This window comes from Lipophrys pholis, assembly GCF_963383615.2.
Source record: "Lipophrys pholis genome assembly, chromosome: 12".
Taxonomy (NCBI): Eukaryota; Metazoa; Chordata; class Actinopteri; order Blenniiformes; family Blenniidae; genus Lipophrys; species Lipophrys pholis.
The window spans coordinates 10,545,066-10,570,325 of record NC_137641.1 but is presented as its reverse complement, the minus strand read 5'-3'; the positions used below and the strand labels follow the sequence as shown (position 1 = coordinate 10,570,325).

The following is a 25,260-nucleotide window of genomic DNA, read 5'->3' as shown; positions in this document are numbered from 1 at the left end:
ACATGCAACACTTCAAGCAAGTTATTTGCTAAATTAGAGCGTAAGGACACAGAAATATGGTTTGTGTCTTGTTGTGAAACCGAGCATCTGCATGCTATCCCCTTTGGTGTTGTTTAATCCCCCGACAGCTCTGGACACCGTCAAACTTTTCTTTTATACCCAAAACCATAGATTCAGCCGTCATGTTTCATCTGCTTGATGGGATTTATAGCTGCTTCCAATACAAGTAATTACAGAGGAGCGGGGAGGCTCTCGGTGACGGCGCACATGGGGAAGGGGGTTGTTAAAAGAGAATGAAGAGGAGCCGGAGGATTTAGAGTCGTTGTTGGAAGAACTCGTACCCGTTTTGTGTCTTTCCCTTTGTCACAGAGCAGCTCGGAGCCCACAGAAGAGCCGACATGCTCACAATAATAATTTTCCCCTCAGAAACTGTAATTTACACCGGGGGCATCAGCACTGTGAAGATAAATCAAACACAGTTTAAATGCCAGGTGATGGAAAGTCGTCAGCAGACGATCCTCCATGAGGAGAGCGAGCTCAGAGCGGGACGTCCTGAGGTGGAGCGCCGCGGACGGCGGCGTCCCCTGGAAACCATTAGCGAGCAGCGAGGACCCATGTGCTGGGAAGTTGTTTGAAAGTAGAAAGAGATCACTAATTTCCCCTTGCACATCTGCCCAGCAGTTCTGAAGCAGCCGCGGAGTCGGGTTCACCTCCTCCTGCTCTTATTTATTCCCGCTGGAGCGCCTCTCGTTTTGTGCCGAATGGACATGAAGGAATGCTTCCTGTGACAGGCGGCTGAATCTGTCGAGAGTTTTCCCCTTCAAATCTTCTCTCAGCTGTGGCTATTACACTCAATCTGGGCTGTTTGTGGTTTCCACTGTCCTAATTTCTCCAGGGAACTTTTTCTTTTTCTTGTGCAGCCCAGAAATCCTCCGTGTGTGAAAGCGATGGGGATTCCCTCACGTTTCCCCTGTTTTCCTTGGTTCGGCTTCCAGTGAGCAGTGATTCACTCCAGCAGGTTTTCCGCTCTCCGTGACGTTGCACTTCATGCTGCCATTAGATCCTCACTCTAGTTTGATCAATTGAGAGCCAAAAATTAAATATATAACGACTTTAGCACATCTGTAATGTGGACTAATCTCTGTCGATACAAAGATGAGAAAGAAAACGCTTCAGAGATTGAAATTCTCTAAATGTTCCCTTCTAAATGGTCCTATACTATACGTACAGTATGTACCAGAAGGAAATTTACTGTAGATATTGCAAGTAACTAGCCGTATTCTAATATACTACATGTAGCATGAAGCATGAAGCACAACTTGGAGTAAAATCCTAGTGATCCACGCAGCAGTTAACCAGAACATAATTTACAGTCTGTCTAACGTTTGTCATTCTCATTAATATTAAAGAATCTCAAACATCGCTCCTCCTCTCGTGTCTACCTGCTGCGGACGATGATGAAATCTCATAGCACTGGCAGGGTTGCGTTGGGGATCTTTTACAAGTACGAGTACTCGCTGGTATCGGAATTGGTGCATCGCTGCAACGTGACCCACTGTCTCTGTATCGTCCAGTCTCATGACACTCCCCGTGCTGCAGAATAAGCACTGAGTCTCTTCAGTACCTCGTTAAAAAAACATCTAACACTGTTAGATAGTTTAAAAACAATGATGCCTGAAAAGTTTGGTAGGTACATACAACAAACTACCAGATATGAATACACTGAGGCCAGAGTGGATGTTTGCATGCAGTGCTTGTTCCTCTCTCATAGGATAGAAGACAGTTATTCAATACACCATCCTGTGACACAAAGCAGTAAAGCAAAGCTCCATGTCAGATTGATAACTTCATTAAACATCATTGCGGCACAATACATGGTTAACTTCAGAATTATGTTTCAAAATGTAGCTTTCACCACATGTTCCTGAGTTTCTCACATGCACAGCGAGAGCGACTGGCCCGAGCTCTTGTCCCATCATGCACCAGATGGGATGCTTTATAGAGACATGATGTACGGCTGGGGGCTGGGTGTGTACCCGGTAGGTGTGTGGGTGTGTCTGCTGGGAGCTGGATCAGCCTCCTGTGCAGAGGTCTGCCTGTGGGCACAATGTGAGCAGAGCCTGAAGTGCAGACAGACCTGCAGTGTCTCCTGCAGTCATGCTCTGCCATGGTGGCTGCTACCTGCTGCTGCTGCTGCTCCTGCTGCTGCCAGGAAGCCTGCTGCTGGATATCAATGGGTTGCGTGCACAAGGTCAAAGACAACGGAGCGGGAAGGTAAAACTACAGGATAAATGAACAGATAGATTCTACATTGATTTGATTCTTGAGTCGTTCAGGATGTTTGATTCCTTTTCATAGTTACTTTATTTGACCCTAAATGAAAATGCCTTGCATGCAAATCTCTATCTTCACTAGAACCTTGGTCGGTCCAATCCAACCTGAAGTAATAAATTAATGAGTTGTAGATTTTTCATGACACTTTGTGCTGCAGTTCGAAGGTTGCAAGCTGCAACAAGACCAACAATTTAAGGGTTGGTGGACATCGACCTTTTTACCAACTTCAAATCTTCATGCATTCATTTTCCCAGCCAATGAAATTAACAGTTATCTTAATTTAATCCCACTGCACTTGATTTAACTTAATCTTGTATTTAGCCACTGAAATTACTCAGTACATTAACTGGAGCAGGCATCAGCTTAATCATTTCTCTTCTATTCAGAAACCTTCATTACAGAGCTCCACCTCTGTATTGTGGTTCTCTCAGTAACGCATGTTTGTGGCGCTGCTGCTTCACGGTGCTCATAACGTCAGTGCCATTCATGATCTTACTGTATAACCCGGGACCACCACTGGAGACTGGCTGGAAGCTTTGATCCCAGCGAACTGTGGCATTTCTAACATGGGTGGTCCTGCTGGGGATGAAATCCCTCCAGACCACGATGGCGTTAATGCCACACTTGACCTGCTGAGCCAGCGAACAGCGGAGTCACACGCTAGCGTGTGTGCACATGATCGCCCGAAAGAACACACACACACACACACACAAACACACCACTGTGGCGACACTGTGGTTTGGCTGATTGTGTTGGTAACATCCTTTTCCGTTGCTTTTACAGTGCTGATCAAGTGACTGTGAGTAAATTCTGTGGTGATGTTAAATCATTGCAGTGACCTCAGCTCAACTCTGAGCTTCAGCAGGTTTTCGCAGTTTTCTGGCACTCACCAGCATGAGGCTGATGTTGGAACAACTGTTGGTTGGAAAGATTGATAAATAATTTTAATATTTGTTACGCTTCAATCAATCATCACACATTGATTGAAGCATTAACTTCATCAGATAGCTCAGATTCTAGCGTCATTGGATTGCCATGAAACAGCTCATAATATTCCTTATTGTAGCGGCAAATGTTTCAGCACTTCATCAGTTTGTCTTGTTTCCAATATTATACTATGGCCTATTGTATAGTATTGTATAATTTTGAAAAATGATGTCTGTTTCCACCGAAGTGGCAGAAACACTTCAAACTATGTAGTTTCCATGATGGCCACTAGTGGGAGCAGTTGTTTGTTTTTTGTTCTCAGGGGCTCTGAGCACCGTTGTCTTGTAAAGCGACACCCAAAAACGCAACAAAACGTTTTGTGTTTTCACTGTCGGGTAATGGCGACTATGTAAATTCCTCACTGCACTCATGGCAACATGTATTTTCAGCATTTAAATTTCACGGAACATCCCCCGTGTTTGTTGACATCTTGCGGTCATGGAAACTCCCGTAGATTTATCTAACTATTGATGCATTGTTGGACTGAAAAGAGCCTGAATTCCTCATCTATTGGTACAAAGTGGTATTACAGCCATGTGCTTTAGATAGTCTCGTGATTGTTGCATTTGTACGGTTACGCTTCCTTAGGTAGCAGGAAGGTAACAAACTACTCATTGTCATTCATCCTTTGTGGCTTCCTGTCACTTGAATGGGGTTTAGAGTTGCTAAATGTAAACATTTTAATATTCGAACTGGGAAAAACATTGATTTGGCATCCCATTAGAAGAAAGTTGAAGAGTGGAAGCCGGGGAGTGTTTCCATGTATATTCCTGAAGCGTCCGACCACTGTCGTCGTGAATCTTTCCAGGCCAAATTGCCTCCTGGTTGCCTGCAAGACCGCGCCAGTCTGAGAGCGTCTGCATACCTGTGTCTTGCTGAGATTTACGGACCTTGCCATTTGATTTTAGCTCCTTTGTCGGTGCAAGTGTACATTGTCTGCATGTGCGTGTGCGAGTGTAAGTGTGTGTTAATGACAGCGCTCTGGCCTGCGGCCATTTTGTTATGCCATGAGGCCTTGATAGATTTCACTCTACTCCAAACTGAGGATTTGTCGGGTTTGTTGCCTGAAGAGACTTGCACTAATAGAAGGACACAGCATTTAGCGGGGAAAAAAATTACCCAAAAAACATTAATCTATTCCAGGTGAGCCTGTCAACATCTGCCCAAACTCATATTTACCAAGTATTCCTTGCGGTTTGAGCTGATTCATTGTGACTGTGTTTTTCACCAGACTTGAATAAATATGGGTAAATATTAGTTTTAGAATTGTTGAAACACCAGAGGAATATACCAACTGCATTAACTCGCAATGGTACTGTAAGTACACAACAATAAAAGACAACAATGTGATGAATTAGGAAGATTCAAGTCCCTGCAAGTTGGACGAGTAGTTGCCTTGGAGGCTGGAACAACTCAGTGAAAAACAAAGCAGAGACATTGTTTTGGCAGATGATGGAGGGATGAGCTAATCTTTTCTTGAATGTTATGTCATATTAAAGAACCAAAAAGTTTAAGTCAGTGAAAAATCTCCAGATTATGCCTGAACATCAGAACTGTGTGTTCTCCAAGTGGTTTCATTACAAAAGCAACCAACAGCTCCCACTAGTGGCCCAACATGACAAATACATTGTTTGCCTCGTTTATGCCACTTCCCTGGAAACAGACGTCGCTTTTGAAATGGTGTTGCGCTAACGTGAAATTTTCCTGAAACAAATCGCAAAACCGATGTGGTTTTACTTCTATAGAGTGAGACACAATGCACACACATGAACTCTCACCTGCAGGCTCCTGGGGTTTAACACTGGACATAACAGAGTGCCTGAAGAAAAGCAGGAATGCAAAGTCAAAGAAGCTTTCCAGGCACGATAGAGAGAAGCCCAAGGCTTTTCTTTTGGTTTGATCTTCTTGTTTTAATGCATGTAAACAGCTTTTTCTCCAAATACCCTCTTTTGGTCATTCCAGTAATGGCAGCTCCAGTCTTTCGCCTTGATAAAGTGCAGCATGAACTGAATTCAACCCACTCTTATCAGCCTTCTCTTTTATCTGTGAAGTTTCTCCAAGTAATCTTAGACCAGATGTATTATGATCAAAGGTGGGGAAAAAAAGAAAACAATTTGTGGTTGTTATTTAATTTACATTTGGTAATTTCACCATCCTACTGAAATAGATAAAGACATTTCAGATGGTTCATATTCATATTTTCATCGAGTACAGTGGAAAAGTGTTGCAGACTAAGAGCAGTCTTAAAAATAGTGATGAACAGCAGGTACCAGTATTTAGTGGGATCACCCATAGACATAAACTGAACTGAGAAAAGAATGTGTCACTGATCTTCTGTGGATGAAGCAAGTTATTCTAACTCTCCATTCAATTCCAAACAGACTTTTTGATACGGAGATCAAGTCTCTGTGGGAGATGTTGTCTCACTTCTCAGACTAATAATTCATCTTTATACTCTGAGATGGGTCTTAATGACACTGGCTAGATGCTTGGGATCATTTTACTCTGCTGCAGAGAAAATCTGGAACCAATCAGGCTTTTTCTTCTTCCGACTGAACTGAGGACTGAAGTTTTATTATAACTACCAATCCACTGCTGCACGTCATACTAATGTATCAACATATAGAATGTAAAAATGAGTTAAAACTGCATCACTTGGTTCATTTGGATGTCTTTGGTCCACTAGTTGGCCCAACATAGCTAACTGCATTGTTTTTCAACATTTTCTGTGTTAATGGATCCCAGTGGGTCCCAGGGTTGCCATGGTAACAGCAAACCTACTTGAGTTCTCTGTGCATACAAGCATTAAACACCATTAAAATTTTGTTTTGTTGTAAGTTGAATGTCAAAACATCTTTAAAAGAGCCGTGATAACGATAGAGAGTGCTACATGCTCAAGTAATTACCTGTTATTAGACCAAAAAGGTTTCAATGGCAGCTTAAAGTGACTTTCAGGTCCCTCAGGGGGTAAAAAGTGAGAAAGTACATCCACAAACATGTAAAAAAAAAAAAAAATGGATTTATCGGCCGACAGGAGTAATAAAGAAGTTTTATGAACGTCTGTAAAATAATTCTTTCTGCTCATCTGCCTCCGGCGATACATACATGAACCATCTGACAATCTGACTGTCTTTAATTCATCTGCAGAGCCTCACCCATTCACATTGTACCAACACTACATGTGTTAGGATACAAAGCTGTGAACACACGCACACACACACACACACACATACACAGGCACACACACACCGTGCACAGGCAGTGTGCTTGCTGGAGCCTGCTCCTGCTGAGCTTTCAGAAGGAGATAGTGAGTGTAAACATTGTCTTGGCATGTGATATGAAGGCTCAGGGAGATTACTAGTCTGCTTTGACAGGATAACGACACAGGTGGATGCAGTCCAGCATCTGCTTGGTACATTATCTGTAAAATAACTGTGTTTAAAAGCCCTGAGCATTGTGTTTTTTTTTAATGTGACACCACAGAGACTGACATTTAACACCAGCTTCACCTCTGCTTTGAGACTTAAAGGCCATGTTCAGATACTTACGGTTTGTTGATAATGATTCCAGGCTTTTGACTAATAAGAGCTTGAATACATCTGTTCCGAAGAGCAGCCTCTCCGGTGCAGCTTTGGTGACTTTACTGGATCTCTGTGGGATTGTGCTGCAGAAAATAAAATGGACGTTGACGGCCAGTTAGTGCATGTTAATCGTGCCGATAGAAACACATGGACCAAGACCTTTCAATGGTCTCGACAAATGAGCTCCACATTAATTCAGGTGTAATTCAAATATAAAGCAGAAATTTTGATTAAAATTGGCTTTACATGAGATTGTAGTCATTTTCTGTCCTAATTTAGTTTTTGCGTCACTCATACTCTGCACCGCAACAATTTTTTTTAAATGTAAATGTTATTATGGCACTATTTTACCGCTCCGGCCCACTCCATATGAAACTGAACTGTATGTGGCCCTTGAACTGACATTTGTTTGATCTAAACGGACTGATCACAGAAGGTTGCAGGAATCAGCAGTGTCATCTGTTCATTCAGTCGTCAAATTGTTCTCAGGAACACTCCTTTTTATGTCGTGTGAACTTTCAGTGAATTCAGCTGGTCAAAAGAACAACGTATGAATATGTGAGGTACTATGATGCACGTTTTCAGTTAATGAAGTCCATAGAACTGTTACGAGGTTCCCACAACTCAATACCCAGTTGGTACTACATCTGAGCAGTGGTGGTTTAGTATTATCGAACAGGAATGGAGTTGAGCTTCCCGGCTACGTGATACAGTAATAGACATTTCTCACGTTTGGACCACAATTGTATTTACCTCTTTGATTACAAAATCATACATCTCAAGGTAATTTTGACTCCTTGTTTCTGCTTGTTCTGCTTCGATCATATCCAACGTATGGAGAGTATATTGTTGCACTAACTGAGTTCAAACAGCAGCCCAACATCTTCTGCTGGACACAATCAAACATCTGCAGCAGGAACCAGAGGATTTGACGCCTGTCACACGTTGTGTTTGGTCCATTTAATCATTCGTCCTTCCATTGAACTGCTTCCAAGTCTTTTTGGAAGCAAATCATGTTCTGCTTCTTGTTGATTGTCAGTTTACTTGTTGGGATCGCACCAGTGCTCATATGGCATCGCTGTTGCTGTTGCTGTTTTTTACTCCAGCATTTTATTCCACGGTGAAGACATTGTAACTTTCAATGAGGGCAGCAAAGGAGCATTATTCACCACAACCCCAGTACCTTTACACTTGAGGAACCATCAACTCATCAGGTCAAGAATCATAGAAGCAAGTTTCCACAACATAACTTCTTTCAGCTAAATTAGAAATGAAAGATGAAAACCTCAAAATGGAAAAGAACCAACTTCACCAGTGTTTGAGTGAATCAATGTAGAATATCTTCTGGACTGAAACCCTCAACCCATCCCGTGGTTTTCCCACAGCAGATGTAAATCTTGAATCTCAGGTCTTTAATACACATTTAATGAAAATTAAAAAGAACAACTGCAGTTTTCAAACGAACCCTTCTCACACAGTAACTGAAGCATTTTATTGGACCATATTCAGTGGTAGATAATTACACATTTAGTGGTCGTGTTGGTTTTTTGAAATTCTTGGACAACCAAGGTTTTTTCCTGAAGCAAAGGGTTCACCACGAGAAATGTAAATGATTCAAACAGCATCATCTTTGAAAACTGATGACTGAACGCCCCTTTTTTTTAATCCAACATTTTCTGTATTCTTATTTGTAGGCTTGAGCTTTCTGCAACCCTGAATGTTCATTAAACAAACATAGGTGATGGATGAACGATGGACGTCAATGTGTTATATCTCCAACTTCTATACCTATAATACTGTATTGTTGACTTGCAAACATTTCTCAGGTCCTGGGCATGTTTCCACAGTCTAGAGCAGTGGTGTCAAACATGAGGCCCGTCGGTCAAAACCGACCCACAAGAGGCTCCAATCCGTTCAAACCACCAAGCAAATTGTGAAAGAAAGCATTGATTTTTAGACAAATTTCATAACTGTAGTGGACACAGTACCTGGATTAAACCAGAGAAAGAAAATACTTCCTTTTGTCAGACATTCATTGGTTGGATTTTACTGGCATTGGGTTTTTAACATAGAGTGAACACAAAAAATCATAGACCTGAAAGGGATTTTAAGCATGTCTGATATTTTTTATTCTGATAATATAATGCATGTATGCTCAATTGCTTCATGTCCTGGCAGAATGTCTTTAACAAGAAAGGAAATCAGATTTTTATCTCTCTCCACCAGGAATTCCCCTCGCTGTCTGGTTTCCTCTCTGTGGAGTTTAGCAAAGTTGCAGGACCTTTTGAAGAAAGTGTCTTAGCATTCTAAGATAACAGTAAGCGTTAACAATGTTGTTATTGTTCTGTTAGCCACTGGGCCGTAGATCACTCATATCGATGAATGCACTCTGTGAGGTGCTACTCTGTGCTTTCGCCCTACGCTGCCGCCTCTTTATTTTCCTATCCTCCTGCTCACCATATGCCGCTCAGCTCCACTTTAGTGCTCTCCGTTTCAGCCCGCCGGGGTCATCAAACTAAATTTATAGCCCTTCGGTGCCATTCCCTGAAAGGCCTCTCTCACTACACCACCGTTCCCCGAGGCCCAACAACTTCACCTGCTTTGTTTTTGTGAGCGTGTGTGTATTGCAACATGATCAGCGAAGGGAACACACAGACGCCGCCACGTTTTCTGCGTTGTTAATTTTGAAGTGTTCACACTGTCACCTCTGGATAACAAGGAAGGCTGTAAACCCCCCTGTTTGTATGGAAAGAGAGAAGTCTGATGGTGACTGAGCTTATAAGAGACTGTAAATTATAATATTATTATTATCATTATCATTACTGTTATTGTTGTTGTTGTTGTTGTGGGGGGGCAGTATCTTTGTGTAATAATAACCGTAATAGTAAAAAGGTTTCAACAAAGTACCACTAGTATTGAAAAAGTATCAATAAATGGCCAATAATATTGAAAATATATCAACAAACTGTGAACGAGGTGAGGCACAATAAGTTTGAAGACTTATTAAATGTCTTTAAAGTGAGAAAAATGACAGAATTATTGAAACAGCTTTCGATTAAATCTGTCAGCTGTTTAAACTACCTGCCTTCAAACAAAGGGAGTGTTGACAGTCCCAGCAGGTGTGTAACTGGAACCCCGGGTGAGTTTGTAATGAAAGAATACAACAGAGAAAGATCTCTTCAGTCCACTTAGACAGCAGCTTACAGAAGAAACAACTCAGTCTTATCTGGATTGATGTTGAACTTGTGGAGAAAGATTCATCTGGAGATGAGTAGGAGTGCGATCTTCAAGCCGTTAGTTTTTGTCATTCACTGACTGTTTGACGTGTTTTTGATTTCTCCTTTCAAAGCTGGTTTTAATGGGAATATTCCAAGATAAACATTTGTTTAAAAAGTTTCAAGTTTATTTTGGCTGTGGAGAAACTATTGTCTGGGTCTTTGAGAGTTGATACTACTTCTTTAAGTCATTTGTGTTAATATGTTTTGTTGATAGTAATTTGTCACGATTGCTGTTAGAGCCACTTGTCTGGTTCTTGGAAGACACCAACTGGTGGCACTAAGTGGTATTGCAAGACTGGTTGACCAGTCCAAGGCCTCACTTGCGCAACGTTTTCAAGTGAAACTGGAAAACCTTTGTTGCTTTGTAGGTGTCATGAAAGGAGCCACGGCGGAAACACAGTTTTTCTGCTAGGCTTCTGCTGCGCATGTGCAACACCGCCATGATAAATAGTTCTTCTGTAAATACGTGAGTAGATTGACAATAACTATAATGTTTCCTCCAGAGTGTCATGTCTCCCAGTCCATATTCTCCTGGGACTTGGTAGGTTTGTAGTTGACAGTCATCGTAAGAGCAACCAAACTTCATTGTCTGTCCATGCAAACGTGTCCTGGACATTGTTAGTGTTTAAGGCGTATTGTTCTCTGTGCATCAAAACAACCAACAGCCAGTGCCAACTCATGACTAAATCATCGTTTTCTGCATTTCTGCTGTTTCAAGCAAACGAACGTCGTTCTCTGATCATTATATACACAAAACTTTTCTGAAACAAAAATGCAAAAAAGATCCATTTTTACTTGAAGCGTTGTCGTGTAAACGCGGCATGACTGCTGATGCTAGGTTCAGCTTTTTTCAACGTTCTCACCGGTTCGGCTTCAATGAGGAACTTAACGCAGAACAAGACAGTGGTAATTGGAATCAGCGGTTTCAAGTGTTCTTGAAAAGAAATGACAAAATGATTAGTGGTGTGCAGATACATCAGTGGTAACCATTGTGAAAAGATGAAGTGAGTTGAAGGCAGATGAAATGGTACCAGATGTCTGTGTGGAGAAGGGGATGCGCTCATGAGCAATTTTTCTTCTGCAGGTCAGGCCTGTGTGAGGAGACAATTTTAAATAAGAGTATTGTGTCATCATTACTTCAAGATTCCCTGATTAGATAATGAATAGAACTTCGCTAATGTGTACATGGCTGTCATAAACAGCTCAGTATATTAACGTCTCTCTGGCAGTCCACCACAATAACGCTTGGCCACACAATTCGAAATCCATATCCCAGCAATCAACATCAAAACAAACCGGAAAATTAATGTAATAATCTCAAATAGATGGACAGTAAATGAATCCTTATTCCTGTTTTTGCTTCTCAACAGAGCACGTTCCTGCGACGAGGGAGCAGTCGAGGAGATGGCACGTTGCCTTCTCGACCCAACCGGAAAGGTTCAGCAGGTCGTGGGGATGTTTTCGTGGTGGACGAGGACACTGATTTGTTGGATCCGATCTTCCAAAGTGGTGGACAAGTGAATCCTCAGTGGAAACCTTCACGAAATGGACTTAAAGGCAGTCAGAAGGAGAAACCTGAGGCCTCATCTAAAGATCTGGACGAGAACATAACAACGGAGAAGAAGACCGATTCGAGGGGGAGGACTCCGTCCCTGTTCCCTGGAAAACCTTCTGAAGGTATAATCAACTTGGACGGTGGAAGTTCCTCTAAGAAGCCGTCAATAGGATTTCCTTTACCTACTAAGGTACCTTCAGGACCCAGAATGTCCACAGATTCCAACCAGCTCGGAGAAGAGTCCAGGACTGATTTACCTACAGACAGAGTCATCAGTTCTGGTTCATCGGCAAAGGCAGGAAGTGAAGACAGAAGCCCCGGAGCTACACAAAGCCCCACACACTTCGATGAGAGAGTCAAATATACCTCTAAACAACCAGACAAAAAACGCCCTGCCATTGTGACTGTTGTATCCAGAGATAGAGACCTGGTCCTTGGCTCTGATGGTAAAACGTATCGGCTCCAGAGAGGGCCGACAGGCCGGATGGGTCCGCCAGGGCCAGAGGTGAGTCACTTTGTTTGGAACAACAATAATTAACTCATTGCTTTAGAAAGAAATAGAAAGAAATTATTTCGGTGTCTTTCTGATTTATCCATAAATGCAAATTAAGTTTTGTGTTTCGTAAGCAGTTTTGTTGTTGTTGTTGTTGTTGTTTATTGTTTTGGTTGGGGGTTATTTCTATCCGGATTTAAACAGGGTTCATTGTTTATTTTCTTTAAAATTCCCTTTTGTCTTGATATCCATCCGCAAGACTTGTATTTGGTTATAAGTACAAAAAACTATCTCAACTAGGGATGTACCGATACCAGTATCTGGTATCTGGTCCAATACTGCTCTTAGTACTTGTACTGGCAAAAGATCCTTGATACATCCCAGGGAGTATTACCTGACATCATCAACAACAGAAGACAAACGAGGTTGAGCGATGTCCGCCGTTTGGAGATTCTTTAGTATTAATGAGAATGACAAAAGTAAGACAGGTTATAAAAGATGTTCTGCCAAAATACTAAGAGAAGGCAAAAGTTAGTTGTGACATCACCAGCAACTAAATCACCAGAGACATTTGTACCAGCACAGTTACGGTAGCTCGATGTCGCTCATTAGTTTAACTGCCCAATGAATCAGGAGGATTCTACTCCAAGCCGTGCTACATGCTAACTGCTACGTGCTAATGACTTTCAGGGCTCACACACCAGCGATGCTACATGCTAAACACAATTAAAGTATGACTCATTATTTATACTCATCAATCCATTGATCTACAGTCTACCGTACAGGAAGTGCATAGATAGATGCTACTCACTGCTCTATGCATAATGTAGGCTGCAAGGCTGTGCAGAGGAGGCGCAAGGGAGCAACACAGAGCCTCTGCGTATTGAGCGTAATTCATACTCATTTATGCTTCTGTATCAATTACATAGTTACAGAGGTCAATATAATGTGTTTTTTACATGCATAAATGTTGACTATCTCCAACAAATGGAGTCAATAAAGTAAGGCTTACTGAGTACAGTATGAGGGCTTTGATACTCTCACAGTGTTTATATGTCATCCAGGCCTGCTAAAAAAAAAAGAAATACCAATCCCCTGTTCTGCAATATATCGGCTTTAACAATCAATTCAAGGTATCACATCCAACCTATCTGATGTTGAGTGAGATAAAAATGCTTGGACAAGTCTAGTGAATGAAGAGAGTGTGACAACTGTTAGTGCTTAAGGGCTTACGAGAGCTGTTCTCCATCAGCTGCATCTGATTCTGATCAGGAGCAGTTCTGGTGATCCAACATATGGTAATCCACGTATCTTTGATGCCGTGATGCGAGTGCTCAGACGACTACATAGTTAAGAAGCTTCAGCAGTTTGTCATAGCGTTACTTATCACGACACTCGTTATCTGATTGGTGCAGAGGAGCAAACACAATTCATCCCATCCAGTCCGAAGGCTTACCTGGTGTGAGTGCTGGGTCATTATGGGGACTGCGGGGCAGACAGAACTGAAAGCAGACAGCACATCTGGTTGCGTCTGGAGTCACGCCACCATAAAATCCGCAGGATCACTTGGCACGATTACCATGATGAAATCCGGCTGGGGGGAACATGAGATAAAACATCCTGTTGGCTTCACTCTCCTCATGAGCCGCATCACAGGTCTTCATGCTGGCATTTCCCACTGCTATAAGTACTGGGTCAAGCATGCTGAGATGTCAAACTGTGGGTGTTTCCAGAAGAAAAGAATGCATGCACAGGGAAAACATGCAAAGTCTGCACACTAAAGTCCTGAATTCCAGACCAGGAGCAGCATGTGGACCACTAAACCAGGGTGCAGCTAAGTTTTACAAACATTATCAGTCAGTTTCAAGTCATCCCAGATCTGCTCATGAATTGAGTGACCATAAGTTTAAATGGATTCTGTTCCACCTTCTCCTCCACTGGTGACTATCTCTCATCGAGATAGTTGAATGCTGTAAGGCAGCTGCTTTCTAATTTGTCTAAAGCCAAATACTGATGGACACATCGGAGCCACTGAAAACCCAACTTTTTGAAAACGTCTCCCAAGGTGGAACTTTTGGAAAATGCTTTGCCTCTGTCTTCATGGAAAAAGGCCAAAAACGCAACCCTGAAACACTGTTTCTGCGCGTACCACATAGTAAATAGTCATACGAGGGACTGGATGGACAATAACAACAATGTTTTTCTCCAGAGTGTCATGACTCCCGGTCTATATTCTCCTGAGACTTGACCGTTTTATAGTCAGTCACAGTAACAACAATCCAAGTTCATTGTCTGTTCATATGTACGTCTGTTTGCTCTCATTGTTAATGTTTACAGCGTTTCGTTGTCTGTGCTCATGTATGTGTGGTTTCATTATAAAAACAAACATCGCCAACTAGTGGCCCAACATGAAGACTGCATTGTTTTCATCATTCATGCCGTTCCTGTGTAAACAAACCTCATTTTCAAAACGTTGCCTTGTAAATACCAAACTTTTATGAAACGGAAACACAAAACCGTGGCCCCAGGGTCACTAGGTCTTGGATCTGATCTCAGCTAACAGTGAGCAACAGCAGCACACACCATGAGCGAGCTGCCAGTACATCACTGGGCAGAGACGGAGACAGACAACCACACAAACTCACAGTCAGGCAATTTAGGATCACCAGTGAACCTCACATGCATGTTTTTGGACTGTGTGAGGAAACCATTCTACTTAAATTAAAATAAAACCTAACCGCACCTTTGGTGTTCCCCTGCAATATGACCTCAAGTTGGAATGGAACTGACTGTTGTGAAATGTCCTGTAGTCAAAACAACTGGACTGAGCAGCATTTTTAAATTTCTAATTTGTAATTTTTTTGTTGCTTTTGTGATGCTATGCATGGGAATTGTGGGATCTGCCAAACAAGTTTTGGGGAAATTCAACAGTTTATTGATATATTAATTTAAATTTGAAACACCCATCTCCCATGGCCTCATTTCAATTGGACATGTCTCATTCAATAACAGATAATACACATACAGAGCCAAGTTATATACGGTGTGGTTAATTTTTGTCTTGATTCAAGATTTAGTTGATTTAAGTATTTATAAGCCTAACATCTAATAACCCAATCACAATGCAAAGCAAGTCGCTGCCCATAAATAAACCCCTACATCTTCTTAAAGCCTTATATTTGGACAACGCTCTCACTATTTTTCTGCCACCTCAATATAACTGTGTGTCACCGATGTGGCTGACCACAGCTCATTGGAAAAGCAGCACACCCATGGGCGCAGCTGCATGTGAAGTATAAATAGCATTGGAACCCTGGAGGAGAAAATCTAACTTGTGCACTGCCAAGAACAGTGTGAGAGTGGTCTAAGGGTTAGCCCACCGCTGTCTAAGGGCTAAACACAGCATGTAATGTTTTATTGGCCACAGTGTTGAAATGAATTATTTGTATTTTTTTAATCGGGGCACAACTTCTTCTATAATGAAACATCAAGTCACCGTAGAAAGGTCTGAAATTTATAAGATTTTTTTGTCTTAACAATGACTATTTCTAGATCTTTTACAAGTGTTATGTAGGATTTTAAGTGTTAATTTTACCTCATCAAGTTTATGTATTTGGGGTTTTTTTCTGAGATGTTTTGTTTCCGCAGGGCTGCCCTGGTGAATCTGGCCATCCTGGGTTCAAAGGTGACAAGGTAACAGACATTTATTCACGATGTGAGACACTAAGGATGAACCGATATCGATACCGATACCAGTAACAGATCCGATACTGCACGGCATACTCAAAAGATCTCCGATACAACCCGCCGACTATTATGTAACATCAGCAGCAGGTAGACAAGAGAGGACGAGCGATGTTTAATATTAATGACAATGACAAAAGCAAGACGGACTGTAAATTTTGTTTTGTCATAATTTACAGCAGCTAAAGATTAGTACTTGTACTCGTCCTTTAAAAAAGTGGTATCGGTGCATCCCTATGAGAAACTAATGTGGTGTGTTGAGTCAGTGCCCTGAACTTCTCATGTTTTAAGTGCACCCCAGTTATTTCCTCTGACATATTTTTCTGATGTGGTTTCTTATTTTAAAGCCTCTATTCACTTCAGACTTTTTAATAGCCAGTGCCATAAAGGCTCGTCCCTTCCCTCATTAACTGTATCAGGTGTTTACGTCCGAGCCCCCCAGTGTTGTATCAGATCACGTCATGATGTAATGTAAAAAAAACAAAATCTTCTGTATCACACATAAATTGTCTTGCATGAATGTTGAACCTCGTCTCGTTGACGACTGCAGGGTAAAACTGGCTTTGAAGGGAGGCCAGGGGCGAAGGGGGAGTTGGGACCTCCGGGACCACCGGGTTTACCCACCCTGTACCTGTGGAAGAATACTGCTGAGGAATGGGCTGCTTTCCAGGTACGGTCTATTGTACTATACTTCTATAACTGATCAGCTTATATCTCTAAACAGCTAATGTGTTGAACAATTAAAAAAAAAAAAAAACACCACAGTCCTAACTACAAGGATTATCCCTTGCTTCCTACAATTTTAATTCCAGCTGTCTTCTATGGCATCATTTCAGTAACGTGATGACAATCTACATCAGGAGTGTCAAACACACGTTACACTGAAGAAATAAAGTAGTTGAATCAACTTAACTGAATTCCCTCAATTGGTAACAACAAAATGAATCAGGTTCTTCAAACTCAATTAACTTCATTAACTTAAATGAAGTTTATGAATTAGATTAGGTTTGAAGAACTTGATTCCTTGATCTCTCGATACATAACCACTGATATGTTTGGTATTATGTTTGGTGTAACTGTTCTCTCTAAAGTACCTCGATTCTTCCTGTAGCAAACCAACTTCTACCAGTTGCTCCGCTCCGGTTGGCCTGTAAGTACACCGTGATCGTTAATATCCTGACTTTGGTAGAAGTCAGTGGTTTTCATTAGTTCTCCTCAACCTGAAGCTGGTTTCTTCTTCGTGAGCTTGCAGAGTAAAGACGGCGCCGAGGGACCACCCGGAGAGATGGGCAAGCCGGGCATGCAGGTCAGAGATTGGCTGGATTCTCTGTTTAATGGTGTGAATCACGGACATGGACATGATGTAGTGGAGTGATTTTCTTTCTCAGGGGCCGGCGGGGGAACCGGGAGAGCGAGGAAGACCAGGAATGACTGGAGAGATGGTGAGTCGCCGGATTAACACGTAAAAGGGAATTATTACACACTTAAGGCTGTTAAATCTGTGGTAATTCACCTCTTACTGGATTTTTTTTTTTTAAGAATGTTTGAAGGTGTATATATCATGCTACTTTGGATTGTGTGTTTCGGTTAAGTCTGTTGATGAAGTGCACAAAGCTGTACTATTGTAGAGATTTAAAAACACCAAAACAGCTCATATCTCATTTATTTATCTATATATGGGATTGAAATATCATCCATAATAAAATTCCCAGTAGATTCTCGGTGTTGTAATTGAATTGGACATGAGAACACAAACTGGCTTTCCTATCACGCTCACTGTGTTTATGTTTGCAGTTTGATCAACCGAGGTCTTGATTCAGGCGAAATGCACAAGTCACATGTAGGAAATATAATCATTAAATGATTCGATCAAACAAAGGCAGTTGAGTTCATTTATAAAGTGTTGAGCGTAAGTTTAATGCTCTTTTAATTTATGTCAAATTGTAGAAATATGACAGATCTGCACCAAATCCGAATGTGGTAGTCATGGAATATCATCAATTTACCGCAGTTTGGAAAATATAGGAAGAAACCAAGTGACCAAACCAATTGTTCAGTAAAGGGTTAAATTCAGCCAAAGTTAACTCAGCTAGTTGGAGGAAGAAGCTTTATAATCTGCACGTTAGTGGAAGGAAGATGCTCGCAAAATAGGGTTCTTTTGATAACCGAGGGCCAATTTAGGAACCCAACATTGGGGGCCGCCAAAGGAGAGGAAAAGGGAAACAATCTGACAAAAATTCCCATTTCTAATCATTCTAATGACCCGTTTGCATCTCTACAATTTACATTTACTGGTTTGCATTCAGTAATTCAGTTATTGCATTCAGTAATCTGCAATAAATAGATTTTGATTAATAAATGAGGCTAAACCACTTGAGAAACATTGTAATGCACAAACATCTAAAATGTGGTTTTATGCCCTCTACAGGCACATTTGGGATATAACAGTCCTGTGTGCAGTCCATTTCAGAATATGTAAAAAAAAACATTTAAAACAAACATTTATAGCATTAACAGGAATAATTTCACCCTCAACCCACACAAATGGGCAGGGACCATCTGCAAATTGCAAAACTCTTAGGAGATAGTGGACACAACAAACACTGAGACCCGTGCTGAGGTATAAGTGATGCTGCTATGAAAGATAGCAAACTAACATTAGCCTCAAAGCTGTGCTGCCAGGGTGAGTTTATAAAAAGACCCATAATGCAACAGCTATTGGAAAGGGTGTTTTTATTCCGGATATTTCACTGTATTTTGCACCAGAAGTTTTCATTAAAATACACTTTATTTTGAGAATGTAGTAATTTTAGGTAGTAATTGTTTGGTTCTGTAGAAATAAAGACATTCTCATTACATATATTCTGTGCCTCAACAAAGAAAAACTTTGACATTGGAATTTAAAGATTTACTCTGGCATTATTTAATGGGTACGACCGACTCAAGAGGAAACTGCGCTGTATGTAGAAAATGAACTAAAATGACATCTTTGATCTGAATAAATGTCATTTTTCATGAACATGCTGTCAACAGTATGAGTGTTTCGAGCTCATTCCAACTCAGAATAAAATGAAAAATATGTTTCTGGATGTTCGCCAGGATGAAAAGTGTGTGTCGGAGGCTCTGAACAAAGCCGGTCCGTGCTCCACATTATGAAGATGAAGTGTTCAGTACAGTTCATTGTCGAGTCGCTGGTGAGAGGGTGTTGGTGTTTGGATACCCTCCGTGCATGAAACTCCCTATGACCTCACTTTTCTCATATTTACAGAATAAACTCGGTGAGTTCTTCTACTGCTAAAATAAGATGGACTGTATTTCTTGTTAAATTGGATTACATCAAGGCACTGCTGAGTTCAGGGTTTTTATATTTATATCATTGGACAGCGTGAGCCCTGTGTCCCCTGGTTTCGTCCCTTCTTTGCGGTAAATGTGCCATCGTGTGACTTCATTTGTTTTGTTGAGCAGATTTTATAAAGTCGGTACATAAACAGAAGTGGAAGTCCGGTGGGACAGTGAGGAAAGTGAGCGGCTGTGAGTGTCGTGTGAGGTCTCGTTGGAGGAACAGTGTGGAAAGACTCACTCGCCTTGGCCGTCGGCTCTGTTTGGACCCGTGTAGCTGAGGACAGCGAAATCCTCTGGAAGTGATCGTTTGCGCATGCATGGTCGCTAATCAGCGTGTGGATGATGTCAGAAACACTGCGGGAAGAACTATTCAAGTACATTAAGTGAAAGCAGAGATACTTTAATGTAAAACATAAGTAAGTTTCCTATAACACATCTTTACTGCTTCTGCAGAGTTGGAGTGAGCCGCATTTCATTCCATCGCCTTTTTACTCTTCTACCAGTTCCCCTCACGACTGTGTCCTCTTTAATTTACTTTATACACACCTACAAGACAGTCGTTTAAAAAAAGGCATACTATTTGCAGATGACATTATATATTTATAGATTATATTGTCATTAATCAGTGTAAATAAGCCTATAGATTTTAATGAGAAACGCCTTTAATCACCATGTTGATGTGTTTTGTAAAAAAAGAAGATAACAAGCACATGTTGTTTTTTAGAAAACTAAGTAATTTTAACAATGATCACTCTTTTAGGACAGAGGTCTGCAACCTGCAGCTCTGGAACCCTATGCGGCTCTTTGGTACTTCTGTCGTGGCTCCATGAAACTTTCACTCAATTATATCCAAACACACATTTGATCTTAGTTTATTTACACAACAGAATCTTTTTCAAAATGATCTCTAGGATAAGAATGACATTTTCTCTAGGACAAATAAGGCTTTAAATAAAAGCGCAATAGCTAAAATGGGGGGGGGAAATTATAAGAATTTCTAAAAGGGGAAAGAAAAAGCTTAAAAATGTTTTAATGAAAGAAAACAAAGCTACTTAGAAAAGAGATCAAATGGTCAAAATGTCTTTGCTGTGGCCATAAGACAACAACATGAAGCAATTCAAACGAGCATGAGACATGATGGAAGGAGTGATATGGTGGATCAAATAACCTCGTAATCTATTGGTTTCCATGGTGACAAACGAGGCGATTGGTGAAGGTATTCGTTCTCCTGAGCGCCCGTTGTTTTATTGAATCTCGTCTCACTTTCTCCTTGATCTGTTGGTCAGTCACAGTCCAAAACAAAAACAAACTGGAGAGTGAGAAGCTCCTGCAAAAATCCACTTTATTCACTCAACAATCTCAATGATTTATACAAGACGAGAACTGATCGCAGGTGTATATTGCGTGAGACGTTTTCTTTAAAGTATTTCTTACTACTGGTTGACTGAAAATGCTGGAAACGAGTAGTTAAGCTGTCATTCTGTTAAAAGGAATATATACGTTTTCACAGTGTTTATAAAGGTGTAATACTGTATTTTATGTGTTACACGCCTTTAGAAATAATCACTGGGTGTCATTGTGTGTGCACACTGAATAAATAGTACGTTGCTCTGAGTGTGATTCATTTTTCCAGCATCAGCAGAGTATTTATCAGCCGCGCAGGTGGTTTAACCATTCGCCCTGAACCTCGGCGTGTTTCCCACCTGCCCGCAGGCAGAGTTATAGCTGAGCGCGCTCCCCGTGGCGGGCCAGCGTGGTTCAGGTGATGGCTTGTCTGTGTGATGGATGGTTCCACTGAGTGGTGGAGAGAGCCGGTGTCTTCACTGTCCAGACCTCGAATTTATTCCGTCCTGTGAAGAGATGCTACCTGTCGGGTTTGGGGCCAGTTTGGGTTTAGATTTTCATGTTCAGCCGTGATGTGAGTCCAAGAATGTCATTTGTGGTAATGATGACTGAGTGCATTTTGTGTGACAGGGTAATCTAGGTCCCAGGGGCCCCCCGGGACGCCCCGGGGCCGCGGGCAAAGACGGTGAACACGGGGACGACGGTCAGCCGGGACCGCCTGGTACTCCCGGACCACAGGTGGGCACTCTGTTGATGTCCATCCTGTCAAACCACACCACTCTGTCATAGAAGGTAAATTATTGAACTTGTTATGTTGTTTCATCTGTTGAAATCTTTCCATCTCCTGGACGCCAGGGCCCGTGGGGGTACCGGGGAGAACGAGGGTCCAAGGGGGAAACAGGTGATGAGGTGAGGAATTAAACAGCACAGCTGCTTTTGTTGCACAGAAACGTCCCAGCTATTTCAAGGTGGGATTTATGGTTTGTGAAATTAAACATGTGTGGAGCGAGGAACTAATGGTTATACTGTTAACAGGCTATCCATACAACACGCTCGGCATTGTGGCAAGGGTCGGTTTCTGAAGTGATAAAGTTATAATACTAATGCGACAAACTGCAAAAGCCCAAAACACGAGAAAATATGATAGTTACAGCATAAATACGTTTAAACAAAATGGTTCCAAAATCCATGATGTGAATGCAAAAGCCACGAGACCAGGGTGTCTCAAGTCATTTAGTTCAGGGGCCACATAGACCTCAGTTTAATCCTCAGTAATTGCCAGTTGCAATACACAATACATAATTGGTAAAATAACCTTTAAAGGTCTCACGTCATGCAAAAATCACTTTTTAATGGTTTTTGAAAAGTAATATTTGTGACATATCCTGTGTATGAGGCCCCAGAAGTGACGAAAGTCTGTCATCTCCATCACTCCACTTTTTAGTGAACATGTGCTCAAACAGGCCAATCAGAGACTTTCCCTTTATGATGTCATGTGGGGAAATAACCCCTCCCTCTGGTAGTGGACACTCACTTTGACCCTCCCACAGGTAGACGAGCTCTCCCCTCTAAAATTACGATCGGGCGCCATTTTTTCTCTCCTGACAAATTGAAAACAATCATGGAGTAGGTGTGGGCAGTCACAACTCATTAGCATTTAAAGGTACAGACACAGAAACAGCCTGTTCTCAGTAGAGCTCATGAGAGGGACTTTTAGACTGGCCGAAATTCAGGACCAAGGCGATTTGGGGAAATTGTATAATATGTATAATATGTACTGTAATATAATATAATATGTATTATATGTACTGTAATACTGGATAATACAGGAGCTTTAAATTTAAACATTAACATTTTTTTATTTATTTTCTTGTCGTGGCGCAGAGTATGCATGAGGAAAAGTTCAATATTTTCATCAAAACCAAACAATTACTCCCAACAATGGCTACAATCTCAACATAAATGCAATTTTAAAGATATTTTCTGGTGCAAAATACAGTGAAATGATGTTTGGAGGCCGTTTCAGCCTGCAGGCATTATGTTTGACACCCCTGCACTTGACTTGCGTCGGATTTCAGAAAACAAAAATTTGACCGTTTGTCTGTAACTATAATTTTTGTGACAAATATGAAAACACAATCTTAAATTACAACCACAGACTTATAGGCTTCATGGAATCAAAAGAAAATTGATTTAGAAGGGGTTAATATATGAAGATTGAGACAATAAAAGAGGAACTGAATCTTCATTACAGTAAAGAGGCGATTTATGATGAAAACATGTGTTTTTGTTTTAACGGCCAATCATAAAATAATACTTTACTGGACAATAGTGGAAGAAAAACACTGACGAAGAGTATTTACAAGTTTCTTAGCAAGTCCTTTATTGTGGTCACAACCCGAGCTGTTACGAAGTCACTTGATGTAAATCAGACCCGATCTGATGAAAGACAAAGAAACAGAATCAACACAGTCGTTTCCGTGTTCCGCTGCAGGCTCTTTTTCCCAGAACCGAGTGAAACAACAGAAATGAGTCGTGGATCAATAACCAGCCAGAGGTCTCATCGGCCCAGCTGAACGTTGAGATGAAAGCCAGCTCCTCTGCACTCAGACATTTGCGTTGCATTACTGTCATTACCACGAATGAAACAAGCTCCTCGTTATCACGTCATGTCTGAGATTGTAGGAATGTCTCTTGAGGATTCTGTGGTGCAGCTGAAGAGACTTCATCCCCTTTTCACTTCCTCACTCTAAACTCTGAAATCGGGATTGACTGCGTGAATTCTCAAACTGTTGTGATGACACCTTGCTTACGCCAACAGCACCCACTAGTGGCGCCAACATGAAAGCTGCCTCATTTTCAGCGTTTCGGCTGTTTCCATGTAAATGGGCATCATTTTCAATATGTTTCTGCGCAAACACAAACAATGCGTTTCCACATTGTTTAGTTGATCAGCTGCACTCAAACTATAAGTCCAAGATGTGTGGAGGCTCCTTTAAACCAGACAAAACACTGAAGGAAAGGAACGTTTAGGCCACACAAGTTGAGTGTTGCACATAAGATAAAAGAAAAATGCAGCCTCTCGAGTTAAACGAAGCTTCGGAGATGTTTGAGGGTTCAATGCTCAAAGCCAACTAGTGTCCCCATACTGCCACTACAAAAGAAGAGCAATCAGAGATTGCTGACGTCCGCCAAAGGTCGACCTGGTCTCCGAAAAAGAATATATATCGGGATCACCTACAAAATGGAATGGAATCTTCCATGGCCTAATATCTATTTGTGGTGAAAATGTCGACAAAATCTGTGCAGTAGTTTTGACGTAATCTCGCTAACAGTCATACAGACAGACGAACAAATATACACCAATTGTTTTATTACATCCTTGGAGGACGTAATGAGTTAAGATAGCAATAACTCTATCAATATGTGTATGTGAGAGAGAGAGAGAGAGAGAGAGAGAGAGAGAGAGAGAGAGAGAGAGAGAGAGAGAGAGAGAGAGAGAGAGAGAGAGAGAGAGAGAGAGAGAGAGAGAGAGAGAGAGAGAGAGAGAGAGAGAGAGAGAGAGAGAGAGAGAGAGAGAGAGAGAGAGAGAGAGAGAGAGAGAGAGAGAGAGAGAGAGAGAGAGAGAGAGAGAGAGAGAGAGAGAGAGAGAAGAGAGAGAGAGAGAGAGAGAGAGAGAGAGAGAGAGAGAGAGAGAGATGTGTATTGGTAACAGTAATTATTCAAAAGTATAAATATAGTCCTAGTAAAATAAAAAACTATCAATAAAGTACATGTTACATAAAAACAAATATCAATTAAATACCACTAATGGTGACGAGTGAAAAATCAGGCGGAAGAAAAATAAGCAGAACAATACAGCGGCTTCTCATTATCGTACATAAATAGAATTTAAACAATCCACAAACCTCCAACACGGTGCCAGCAGCCGTCATCTGTACAAAAAGAAAGCAGAATGCCAAAGCAATCAACATAGTTAGTTCAGAATATTGATTATCGGAGCTTTAACGCAACACCTGCTCATGTTCTTATTATGGCTTTTAATCACCTGTGAGAAAGCAAGCCGTTTTAAGTGTTGTTGATGTGTGTGCTTCTTTCTTCGTCCTACTTAGGGTCTCATTGGCCTCAAGGGTCCGAGAGGAGAAGCTGGTGAACCTAGTGAAAAGGTACGATGTCGTACGTTTGTTATTCGTCCAGCCACTCAATCACAGTCTGACTTTGCTTTGAGAGCCTTCTGCTATACGTTTGGTTTCATGAAACACCGATCACACAAAACATGACGACCACGGACAGATAAAATGGTTTGCGGGGCCGGATTGGCGCCTCTTCGTTTTGGCCCGCGGACTTTATGTTTGACACCCCTGATTTTAATTATCTGCTGCAAACGTCTTGGTACCTGATCTAACTTATGATTAGAGCTGTTATTGCTCAGGGATTCATCTTAATTTGGCTCTTCAGTGTTTGATTATGTTTTTTAACACTCATGATTACTCTTTTTTGCATTAACACTGCATATGAATGATGAGTATTTTCTTTGTTCAGGGCTCAACTGGGCTACCCGGTCCTGCTGGTCTGGTCGGACCTCGAGTAAGTATCTTGTAC

General features: G+C 41.4%; 1 protein-coding gene across 2 annotated transcripts in view; it reads left to right on the top strand.

Annotated features, from left to right (window-relative positions):
* The window catches only part of LOC308117666 (uncharacterized protein), a 136,522-nt gene that overhangs the window by 60,432 nt on the left and 50,830 nt on the right, over positions 1-25,260 (top strand). Inside the window, exons 1-11 of one of the 2 annotated variants that reach the window (XM_080476706.1) lie at positions 2,101-2,274; positions 11,551-12,240; positions 15,877-15,921; positions 16,523-16,642; positions 17,084-17,122; positions 17,225-17,278; positions 17,361-17,414; positions 21,289-21,396; positions 21,514-21,567; positions 24,771-24,824; positions 25,201-25,245. In XM_080476706.1, coding sequence (XP_080332832.1) covers positions 2,158-2,274; positions 11,551-12,240; positions 15,877-15,921; positions 16,523-16,642; positions 17,084-17,122; positions 17,225-17,278; positions 17,361-17,414; positions 21,289-21,396; positions 21,514-21,567; positions 24,771-24,824; positions 25,201-25,245 — 1,380 coding nt within the window. In that variant the 5' untranslated portion in view covers positions 2,101-2,157. Of the gene's footprint in view, positions 1-2,100; positions 2,275-11,550; positions 12,241-15,876; positions 15,922-16,522; positions 16,643-17,083; positions 17,123-17,224; positions 17,279-17,360; positions 17,415-21,288; positions 21,397-21,513; positions 21,568-24,770; positions 24,825-25,200; positions 25,246-25,260 lie in introns of those variants that run through there. The other variant, XM_080476705.1, reaches the window with a different exon arrangement.